Source organism: Gigantopelta aegis, chromosome 4, assembly GCF_016097555.1.
Source record: "Gigantopelta aegis isolate Gae_Host chromosome 4, Gae_host_genome, whole genome shotgun sequence".
NCBI classification, from domain to species: Eukaryota; Metazoa; Mollusca; class Gastropoda; order Neomphalida; family Peltospiridae; genus Gigantopelta; species Gigantopelta aegis.
The window spans coordinates 10,341,839-10,353,923 of record NC_054702.1 but is presented as its reverse complement, the minus strand read 5'-3'; the positions used below and the strand labels follow the sequence as shown (position 1 = coordinate 10,353,923).

Sequence of the window (12,085 nt, the reverse complement as noted above, 5' to 3'; positions counted from 1 at the left end):
TATGAATAATAATGAAAATTAGAAAAAAATTTTCTAAATATATAAGATCCTTTTCTGCTTTTGGGAAATTGTAGAAGGATACCTTTGGAGACTACATGTTAGAAATTTTATCAAATGTTTGACATACAATAGCTGATAATTAATTAAATCAATGTGCTCTAGTGATGTCGTGAAACAAAACTAAACTTTATTATTTTCCTCTTGCAGGCATTACTTGACCTGGGAGCGTCGCCCAACTACAAGGATGCCCGGGGACTGACTCCCATCTATTACTGTGTGTCGAACGACACTAACCCGCTGTGTGCAGAAATATTACTGCACGAACGATCACAGATCAACATTCAAGACGAACAGGGCTGGTTTGAGATTCACCAGGTAATTCACCAGGCAGATTTTGTCTGTTCATCTTGTAGAAATCAGATCAAATAATGCTCTTCCTTCCTTCCATCCTTTCTTCTTTCCTTCCTTGCTGCTTTTGTTTCTTTTTCATTCTGTCTTTCCTTCCTTTCTGCCTTCATTTCATTTTATTCTGTTTTCCTCTTCTTCTTTTTTCTCTTTATGTCTTTCCTGCTCCCTTCTCCCTCCTCCCCTTCCTTCCTTGCTCACTCACCCTGCCTCTCTCCCTCTTTCCTTCCTGCAATTCATTCCTTCTCCCTGTTGCTGTGGTTCTGTCTCTTTCTGGTTCAACAGAAATTGTTTACAACAACATGTATTATTTATCAAATATTTAAATGTAGCTTCTGCTCATTGTTTTAAAAACTATTTATCCCTAGATATTTAAATATAAATCAATTTGACATAATCTCTTGTTATAAAGTCAAGTTTTTCCAAAGTTCATCTTAACTAAACTTGATGAATAAAGCAGAACAATTGGTTTCTGTTGTCAAGTGACTTAGATAAAGTAAATAATACAACATTCTGTATTACTAGTAATAGGTAACAGTTTATAATTGATTAAAAATCTGTTTTATAATAAAAGCTGCACAACTAGATTTAAAAATAAGAAATACAGAATTATCTGTTTTATAATAAAAGCTGCACAACTAGATTTAAAAATAAGAAATACAGAATTATGTCCCATGTTGGTAACTGGACATGAGTTGAATCTCTTTAGCAAAAGGAACAAATCCCACCCACACCTACAGTGTTATTAATAAATAATTAAATTTCTGTTACATTCATTATAATATAACATCATGCCATTGGTCCAGATGTAGCAACGGAAGTTTTCTCATATTTCGATGAATGTAAAAATTATGTCATTAGGGAACACCATATCTGATGACGTCGTTTTATATGGGCAAGTTGTCTTATTGAGCGTTATTGTTTACAAACCAAAAATAATTCAAAATAAAGTATGAAATTTGAGTGTTATTTTTAGCAAATATGATTCAAATTTAATTATTGCTATTATTTCTTTTACGTTCATCCCTCAAAAATAATCCGCAAACTTATGTGAGAACGGCTTCGCCGATTCAAAGTTAGCACATGATTTTTTTTTTTTCATACCCTGATGAACGTAAAAGAAATAACAGACAATCCTTAAATAAAACTATTAATACTACTTAGAGTTACAGATTAAAAAAAAAATATTCCATTCGAGGATTTGTTGGCTTTTAATTGACTTTTATGATATTATGTGAATAAAAATATAAATGTAGGCTACATAGAATAAGGATCCAAAAGTGACTATGCATTATTGCCACAAAAAGTAATGAAAATGTTCCTAGTGTAAACTATATATCTTAAAATATGAACTGTGCATATTGTTACTATTGTTCATGGCATTTGTGTTTGAAAATAATCTGTGTTATTAAATATTGGCAAAGTGTTGGTTATTTGCTTCACCTTTTAGTTAATAAACAAAACATTCTTGGGTTGCTTATTTAAAAGTAACCAGCTTTTTAATAAGTTATTAATTTGTTATACTTCCTTTACCAGGCTTGTCGATATGGGCGGGTTCAGCATTTGGAGCACCTGCTGTATTACGGAGCTGATATAGATGTGCAGAACGCCAGCGGAAACACGCCACTCCATGTGTGTGCCATCAACAACCAGGTAATACAAGGAGAAGCTCTCGTAACCTCATCAAATTGTCTTCAGTTTAACAAACGAATGAATAAATGTTTAGCAACACCATAGTATGAACAAAAAAACCCATCAGCTATTGAGTTCCAGACAACTTCAATGATGTTAATATATGTGAAAGCTAAAGATTCAGTCATTCTCTCCTTTGTACAGTACTTGGACATGTCATCTCTTACATAGGAGCTTGGCAGGTACATTCCACTTGTAGCACCCTGTCAGACAGTGTCTAGTTTATGTTCAGTGCATTTGAATGTGACCTAGATTGTAAATAAGATCTCATTGGAAATCATAAAGTATTGATTAAAGTTAAAAGTGAACAAAAATAAATGAGAGATTGCAGCTTTATAACCACTGACTAGTTTAGTGTAAAATATGTTTGCCTCTTGCAGTTTTTTACTGTTAACTTACATATTGCATATTCTTAAATTATCAATTTTGGCAGATGGTATGTTTCTGGTCATCCTGGTGTTTATTGTAGCTCAAAATGCTTTTCATGTAGAATAAAAAATGTTTTTACATTGGAAACTAGATTTAGCAACTTTAAAAAAACCCAATACCTCTGGCATCATTATTTTTGTTGTGTTGATAACTGGTAACTCTGTGTTTCAGGAGTCGTGTGCGCGAGTTCTTCTGTTCCGAGGTGCCAACAAGAATGTCGTCAACTACAACAACCAGTCTGCATACGAGGTGGCCATCATCGCCAGCAACTTCGAGCTGGCTGAGATCATCAAAGCGTACAAGTCGGAAGATGCAGGTAATTAGGTCGTCACTTAAAGGTTAACTTTATAATAAAATATAGGTATAGAATATTAGTACAGAAAGAGATGGAAGACACAGGGTGATACTGACCTTCCCCTAACTGTGAACATTATCATTGCCACCCCATCCTCACACCTATAGTCTGTCCCACAGAGAACACATTTTTTCATGCCATGAAATTTATAACACTTTATTTATTTCTGAGCAGATTGTTTTTCAAATTAGACACAAAAATAGTATTTTTTTGTTATTTCCAAAACACTTTTACTTTTCTCTTTACATCAAACCAAACGAATTATTTACTGAAAACATTTTTGATGGAGGATGAGACGGACTATAGATTGATTAATATATAACTGTCCCCTTGGACCCACTCCACCTGCTCACATCTGACGATTATGTGAACTGTCCTTGTTCTGTTTTAGTGCCTTACCGTGAGATCCCGAAATACAGCGAGCGCCGCAAGTTGTCCGCGATGACACCAAGCATCCGAGCGTTGGTGCGCAGTCGCAGTGACCCGCGTCTCAACATCAGCGCCATCGATGACCAGTTCACGCAGTCCACGATGAGCCTGCATCCTGGCGAGCTGTACGGATCCTACTCACCGTCTCGCGAGTACAACTCGGACTCACCTCGCTCGCTCAGCATCTCCAGCACCAGCTCTGGACCAGGTGAGAGAGAGAGAGAGAGTTGGAGCTCTTCATTGGAACATGGGTTCACAGGAACATGGCATCAGTTTATGTATCATAGCTGCAAACACTGTTTCTATTGGATGATTGATCTTAAACATATACTAGTAGATTATGACTTTGTAACACAGGTTTACAGGAAAATGTTATCAGTATATGTTTCCTGCAACCACTGTTTCTATTAGCCCATTATGATGATCGATTAAAACAAAGTCTGAAACATATACTAGCAGATTGTCACTTTTGATGTCACATAGGTGATATCATATACATACACGGGCGTAGGAAGGTGCCAAAAAGTGTGTGTGTGTGGGGGGGGGACACACACAAATATATATAAATACTTATCTCGCCTTCATGTAAAATTCTTTAATCTCATTGGTTGTTTGCCATTGGACAAATCCCTTATACCCCTGTGGGCGGAGCCAAATTCTCTTATACCCCGTCTGTAATTTCCAACAGTTTCTAGCCACCCCAGTTAATGCTAAAGCAATAATTAGATTATCAATAACATTGATAATCAATCAAGTATACATAATTAATTTTATTTTTACTATAAAATACACTATTTCAATACTTTTAAAAGCTGCAATGTTGAATTCGGCCACCTAATTATGGTCGTGGTGTCATTGTATTAATGCGCGATTAGCAACAGTTGTTTTATCGTTTTTTATTTTTAATATTTTTATTTTGTTTACTACATACATTTCTGATAAAAAAAAGTTTAGTTTTTTAAAATTAATATCTGTTTCAGACAATTTCATATTACAAACATTTGAAGTTAAAAACTTGTTTATCGATGGAACTATATTTCGTCACTGGCAAGTGGTTTCGTTCGCGTCCACGTGGTACGGCTCCGTTAATAAATTGTTAACAATTATTGTCTGGCATTATTTTGATTATCTGACTATATGGTTTAACATATTGGGCAAGATAAATTCATTGTAGAAGCATCTCTCGGGGTATATGGCTTTTTATGTACCCTCTGTGTGCTCTTTTACCCCCTCGCCTTCGGCTCGGGGTAAAAGAACACACAGAGGGTACATAAAAAGCCATATACCCCTCGTGATGCTTCTACAACTTATAATGTATAAATATATAAAAACCATTGCTGCTACAAAGTATGGGTGGGGGGGGGGGGGGCACATGCTCGCTTGTTCTCTTCTTCAGAATGCCAGTGCATGAATAGATACATTACAGAATCACTCATTTGACCTCAAGCTCATAGTACAATGTAGCTGATTTAATTTTTATGGAGTGCAAGATAAAAATAATAGCTAATTAATGATGTTATATAGAGGTTAATAAATAGTGGCAAGCCTCGCAGAATTTCCCATTCTTACCTTCACACAGGGCTTCTAGATAATGGTAGCCCCACTCCCATGGCTAGTGATATTCAATGTTGGGCTAGTAAATAACTACTATTGGCATGCCCGACATCTAGTGAAATTGTTTTTGTCAAATGCTGCAGTCATGTCTATTTTGAAAATATGAATATCCTGTCCCTACCACCACCACTACTCAGTGTTAGTGTTTTAAGCTCTATCTCCCTCTTTAGGTGCAATATCCAATTATTACTATTAGTAAAATTGTATTAACTTAAAGTAAAGTAGGGCTAGTAAATTTTTAATCGTGGCTAGTAAATTTGTAAAATCACTGAGTGGGTTTTATAAAAATTCTAAATGCTCTGCTTCACAGGATAAAGCCCATATCCTACATCATTAACTAGTTATTCTCTATTTAATGACATAAACATTCGTTCATTTGAGTCAAGAGTCACCATCCATCATAACCAAACATTTAAAATTTTCTAGCCAATTTGGACTAGAGAATGTTGGTAATAGTTTGGTTATTCTGTTGACTGTTTTTGTTTTTTAAGTGATAAAGAAAGGAACATGTAGTGCTAAAACTATCTATAAACAGATATTTTTGAGGTTATGATTTTAATTTTATGTTATGGTTGCTACGAAAACCAAGTCTCTTTATAAAATGGCAATCACAAATATTGATTTATAATTTAAATCTAGTTATTAAACTTTCATTCATTTCAACTTATTTTTGTGCTTATATCCAATTAAGGTTCAAGCACGCTGTCCTGGGCACACACTTTAGCTATCTGGGCTGTCTGTCCAGGATAGTGATTTGGGGGTTAGTTTGTTGGTGGTTAGCGAGAGATAAGTGAGTGTAGTGGTCTTACACCTACCCATTAAGTCGTTAAAACTCACTCTGGTTGGGAGCCGGTACTGGGCTGCGAACCTTGTACCTACCAGCCTTATATCCTATGACTTAACCACGACACCACCGAGGCCGGTAGTTAGTAAACTGATTATGTTTTTCTTAATATATAACCCTACAAATTGCTATTAAATTTAAAATGGATTCATTCTTTTGAACTGAAGAGCCATTATTATTTATATATTTATTTATTTTTCTGTGTTACAATTTAGAGATTAATAAATAATAGCAATTACAAGTGTGTCCAATTTTCTTGTATTGCTTACCTTTTTACTTTTGGCTTATTGACAGTAACATGTAAAGGCCTTAAAATTTGGGATTTTTGTTCGGTATAGTTTTCTTTATACAAAATGTCCCCGTTTCTGCCTCAATTTACAGGATTTATCATCTACCAGGAGCCTAGAATTTACGATTACCCCCGGAAACGCCTGTACCCTGCAGTGCCAGGGCGTATGTTTGTTGGTATCAGAAACTATGTCCCCCGTCACGCGGCCGAACTTCGGCTGAGGAAAGGAGACGTAGTAGAAGGTCTAGACCCAAACTGAACTTCAGTTTTTCTGTTAGCATGATTAATACCATTCTTATTGTCCATATATATCTATGCAGACAGAGTTTCAAAACTAACAATTGTGATTGTTTTTTCAGATATAGTAAATTCTTGTAACAATGACCATCACAAAAATATTGTTTTATTATTTGAGACAAATAGGATTAAAATTGGGTTTTTTAATGGTGAACTGAATACAGTGTTTCAGCTGATCAGAAGCTATTGTGACCAGCCAAGCAAAATATAGTGGTATCTTGTTCCCGCATATTTCATTGAAAGCAGATTGCATGATGAAAACGCATAATGTGAAATTATAACTTGACTGTGATGTAAAGGTGGTCATTGTTAACAAGTATTAACTATAACCTCTCCAACTTACAGCATGACCTGCACAATCTTCTCTGTATGACAGTTTTATCCTTGGTTTGAGTAATGTTTATTATAAGTATTTAGCATTTCATTATTGAAATGTCCAATAATCCATTTTTACATCTTTATTAATAAAAACTTTTACAATTTATCTTGGTGGAGGTAATGCTCTTCCTGACAGGATTATCAAACCTGGTGAATTTGTTTGGAACATTTATACATAAATTTACTACAATTAAACCTGTGTTAAGCAGCCATACAAGGGAGATAATCAACAGTCTTCAGTAGCATGGTGGCTATCTGTCATATAGTCTATAAGACTGGTAGAGGAATAGGCATGTCACTGAGGGGAATATCCAAGGTGTATGAACGAACCCCCTTTTGTTGAAGTGTTTTTTTTTTTTGCAGTTTTTTGTTTAACTTTAAAAACTTAAATATTAGCCATGGACTTTGCTAATTTGTTACCAAAACGAATCCTTTTAAAAAATGTCTGGTGACGTCTATGTAGAATTCTAAAGTGTTTCCTTCGGACAGGTGGCTGCTGGCTGCTTGAACAGGTTTGACTGTAAAATACGATTTGTGGTAATTAGCAGTTTGATCTTTAAAAGTTGAAAACAGTTATCGCATGGTTATTGCAACAAGTGTCTTAATTAGTAAATTGTTACACTTAGCATACCATGTAGACTTGTGGAGACTGCATGGTAGAGGACAATTTGGTCTTCAGAAAGAATTTTACTCTTTTTTTCTTTTTTTTACATTGACCTTATAATATAAAATGGTGATGTAACTTACTTTTTCATAAATTGTTTTTGATAATAAAAAACTCCATAAACATCCATTTTGCAAAAATAATGTTATATTTTTCAAAATCTTACAATATCTTATAGTGAAACATATATATTGTGGACATGAAACATCTGATGATTTTTTGTTTCATTTACCAGTTAAACGTGATTCAATAAATAACAATGATATTGAAAAAATTGTTGGGTTTTTTAATGTTATTTTTTAAACACATGTTTATGAATCGTCTTTCAGTTTTGAGTGTGGGAGACCATGGTTACTATGAAGGGCGTGTCGAAAACAGAGAAGGTTGGTTTCCTAGCAACAATGTACAAGAGGTCAGGATGCGCAGAGGTGAGAATCTGAGAAAACGTTATTCAGTTTAGTATCGCATTATTTTTAGTTTGCTGACTTACAGGAAATGTCATCATTTTTTTAATATTGTATACCGTATATTACCATGTATTAGCCGACTCCTTGTATAAGCCAACCTCTTAGTTTGACCCTAAATATCAGGTATAAATCATCGGCCTCGTGTATAAGCCGAAGTCATCTTTCAATAATACTGTCAACAAATAGACATGTGCTTTTCTTTTTCATTATATTTTCTTCCCCTTTAATTATTACAGACACCGTAATTGTTATAGTAATGCTAACGTCTTCCATGCCGTGCAAAACTAATTTAGCACTGATAAATCATAACAAGAAAATAAACAATTCATTCTGTAACAACATATCACTGCATATAAGTAATTATTCACTGGACAGCAAATAATAAACTCATTAAGGCATGTTTAATCCCTGTTTTCCCCCACTCAGAAAGAAACAATTCTGTAGTCCATGGTTGTTGTTTACACAAAATCGTGTGATCCAATCAAATAAGAGCTTACAAAATGATACAGACAGAGGTGTCAAACAAAGATGGCGGAACACATTTTTACCATTGAAATGACAATAAAACAAGTAATTTTTATTATCATTCATCAAACTAGTAATGTATTAAAGAACAAAACACTACAAAATACTGCATGATGGGGTGTTTTATTTATACTGTGCACAAATTATTGTTACATAAGCTGTGAAAGGCTGTAAGGGTCTGATCAAAATTTGTAAGTCGGGGTCAGGAGTGTTTTCCATCAGAATTTTATGAATCAATTTGTTGCCTCCGTGTATAAGCCGACTCTCTTCTTTTGGAAAGTATTTCTAGACTTCAAAAGTCGGCTAATACACGGCAATATACGGTAATTCATTTCCCATCTCTGTCTTATGTAAGAATATATATATATAGATTATTTAATTAATTTGCATTATTATTTATTATCTAGAGATATTCTGATTATTTGCATAAATTAATTAAGGATTGTCTGTTATTTCTTTTACGTTCATCAGGGTATGAAAAAAAATAATTCTGTAAACTGTGCATCGACGAAGCCATTTACACATAATTTTACGAATGATTTTTTATTTTTCATACCCAGATGAACATAAAAGAAATAACAGACAGTCCTTAAAATTAAATTTAAAACATCCTTCTAACAACAACTCTAAAATGCTAAAGCTCATTTACAAATAATTTTACGAATGAATGCCGACATTTTTATTTTTTCACTCATACCTCGATGAACGATAAAAGATGTGATGGCTTAACCAGAAACACCTTAAAACTATGAAAATTTAAAACATTTACTTCACAGAAACTATACAAATGCTATAAGTTTCAAATAAAATAATGTTTTTTAGCGGGATCTCATGGTGACAATGGGGACATCTTTTATTTACCGTTCACTCTCTGTTCACCCTTGTACGATACTGAGATGTGATGGTTTAACCACTCACTTTTTAACACAGAGACTATGAAAAAAAAATAGTGTTTTACTGTTTTCAAACAGAAAGTTACAAATGTGTGTATATGGTTTATTATAATAGTTTTAATGTTCTTGTTTCAGCGGGATATTAACCATGGTGACTTTATGTGGGAATGGTGCTTATAGATTGACCGTAACACTCTGTTCACCCTTGTTTATGCTGACCGGTAAGTGTTTTCACATCACTCACTTTTTTTAACTTCGGGTAGAGTAACCAGATTTTTGACTTCTAGTGTTTTTATGTTTCAAACAGTTTTGACATCTTGTGTGTACCCCTGGTTTATATTAAACAGTTTTGACTTCTTGTGTGTACCCCTGGTTTATATTAACCAGTTTTGACTTCTTGTGTGTACCCCTGGTTTATATTCACCAGTTTTGACTTCTTGTGTGTACCCCTGGTTTATATTCATCAGTTTTGACATCTTGTGTGTACCCCTGGTTTATATTAACCAGTTTTGACTTCTTGTGTGTACCCCTGGTTTATATTAACCAGTTTTGACATCTTGTGTGTATCCCTGGTTTATATTAACCAGTTTAGGGGTTTAATCCATTTTGGGATAAACCACAAATAATGTAATCTTGTACTGTGTATCACACAAGCAGTTTATGTGGTTATCTCCATTTGATTACAATTTTGGACTTGACAAGTTCTGTAAAAACTCTTTTCAGTTATTGTTAGCCTTGTCATGCCACAAGGTTTTTGAAAACCCTCTCTACATGAAAGATATATTTTATTAACTGAACTGACAGTAACTGCAGCAACAGTAGCAGTAGCACCACTGACACCAGCACCAGTACTAGTAGCAGTTGTAGCTGGGTGTTTATTTCTCAATGTTGTTATGTGTTATTGCTCAATCTTATTGTAGGAACACACCCCTCGACCTGATGTTGTTAAAGGGACATTCCTTTAAAGATGTTATCGACTAATAGAGACTTTTTAACAATTGTAATTACATATCAAATATGTTTTTCTGCATAAAATATTAGTGGTTTTATATCAAACATGTTTCTGATTGCTCTAATATTTGTACTAGGTTAAATATCATTTTATTTCCTAAAATATGTATTTTTCATACGTACGAAATTATTGGAAAACAAAATCTAGTTTGGGCTTCTTACAAATGTTAAGAAGACCAAAAACACATTGAATATACAGACACTGATATTCTAAACAAGAAAATATATTTAATATGTAAGTTTAGTAGTAGAACTATTTTATTAGTTGGAAACATCTTACAGTGCAGCAAACTCAGGAATGTCCCTTTAATTGGCCTAATATTAAAAACTACGCTTGTTTTCCAAAAATACGCTTGTTTTCCAAAAATATTTATATACTGGTATTAATAACTTGTAACAAGAAACTTATTGACACCAGTACATGTGTTTGGTCAGCAGATCTGCCAAGGGTCTTCTACCTCCTCGCTGGAGATATAGGAAGTTGTTGCTGGTGATTTCATTATTTAGGGGAAATTAGGCAGGTTTTGATTATGTAAAACATAAATCATATTGATTTATTATTTTTTTGTCATGAGAATACACAGGGACAGCCCTAGAAAAAAAGTCCAAGTGAGTGACTTGGAAGGTCTCGATCAAACCAGCCACACAGATGGTTAATTTCAGCAACAAGAGTTATCTCTCTTTGATGCTCGACAAATTGAATGTCTAAAGTACTGATTACCCAGTTATTGGTTAACCATTGGCCTTGGTGGTGTTGTGGTTAAGCCATTGGACATAAGGTTGGTTAGGTACTGGGTTCGCATCCTGGTACCGGCTCCCACCCAGAGCAAGTTTTAACGACTCATTGGGTAGGTGTAAGACCATTATACCATCTTCTCTATCACTAACCACTAACAACTGGACAGACAGCTCAGATAGCTGAGATATGTGCCCAGGGCAGCATGCTTGCACCTTAATTGAATATAAGCATGAAAATAATTTGAAATGAAAAAAATGGTTAACCAACAAGAAGAACAGTGTATTGTTTGTTATAATTTTTGAGAAGAATTGATATTTATGTTTCTGGTTGATATTCTTAGCCAAAGTTTATGTAGAAAATCAATTTTTATGAAATAATTAGCTAGAAAGTACAGTATGAAATATCTGGATAAAAAGTGGTTTTGTTAATATGTGGCTGTTCATGGTAAAATTAAGGTAATTAGTGATGCGGCAGTTATAACTCAGTGTAATATTGTTTGACGTGTGAGAAGTTATGGGATCAAACCCATATTCGTGACATCTGGTTTTGTCTTAAAGTGAATAAACAAAATTCTCTCTCTCCCTCTCTGTCTCTCTCTCTCTCTGTCTCTGTCTCTATGTCTGTCTCTGTCTCTATGTCTGTCTCTGTCTCTCTCTGTCTCTCTCTCTCTCTCTCTCTCTCTCTCCTCTCTCTCTCTCTCACTCTCTCAACCTGTCTCTCTCTCTCTCAATCTGTCTCTCTCTCTCTGTCTCTCTGTCTGTCTGTCTCTGTCTCTGTCTGTCTCTCTGTCTATTTGCCTCTCTCTCTCTCTCTCTCTCTCTCTCTCTCTCCTCTCTCTCTCTCTCTCTCTCTCTCAGTGAATAAACAAAATTCTCCCTCCCTCCCTCCGTCTCTCTCTCATCTCTCTCTTTCTCTCTCTTTGTCTCTGTTTCTTTCTCAGTGAATAAACAAAATTCCCCTTCCCTCTCTCTCTCATCTCTCTCTCATCTCTCTGTCTGTTTCTTTCTCAGTGAATAAACAAAATTCTCCCTCCCTCTCTCTCTCTCATCTCTCT

At 34.7% G+C, this 12,085-nt stretch overlaps 1 protein-coding gene across 1 annotated transcript in view; it reads left to right on the top strand.

Moving 5' to 3' along the window:
- Positions 1–12,085, top strand: part of LOC121372324 — a 175,917-nt gene that overhangs the window by 96,730 nt on the left and 67,102 nt on the right. The window contains exons 9-14 of the mRNA XM_041498620.1: positions 208–375; positions 1,942–2,058; positions 2,698–2,842; positions 3,273–3,518; positions 7,726–7,824; positions 9,211–9,271. Coding sequence (XP_041354554.1) covers positions 208–375; positions 1,942–2,058; positions 2,698–2,842; positions 3,273–3,518; positions 7,726–7,824; positions 9,211–9,271 — 836 coding nt within the window. The remainder of the gene's footprint in view (positions 1–207; positions 376–1,941; positions 2,059–2,697; positions 2,843–3,272; positions 3,519–7,725; positions 7,825–9,210; positions 9,272–12,085) is intronic.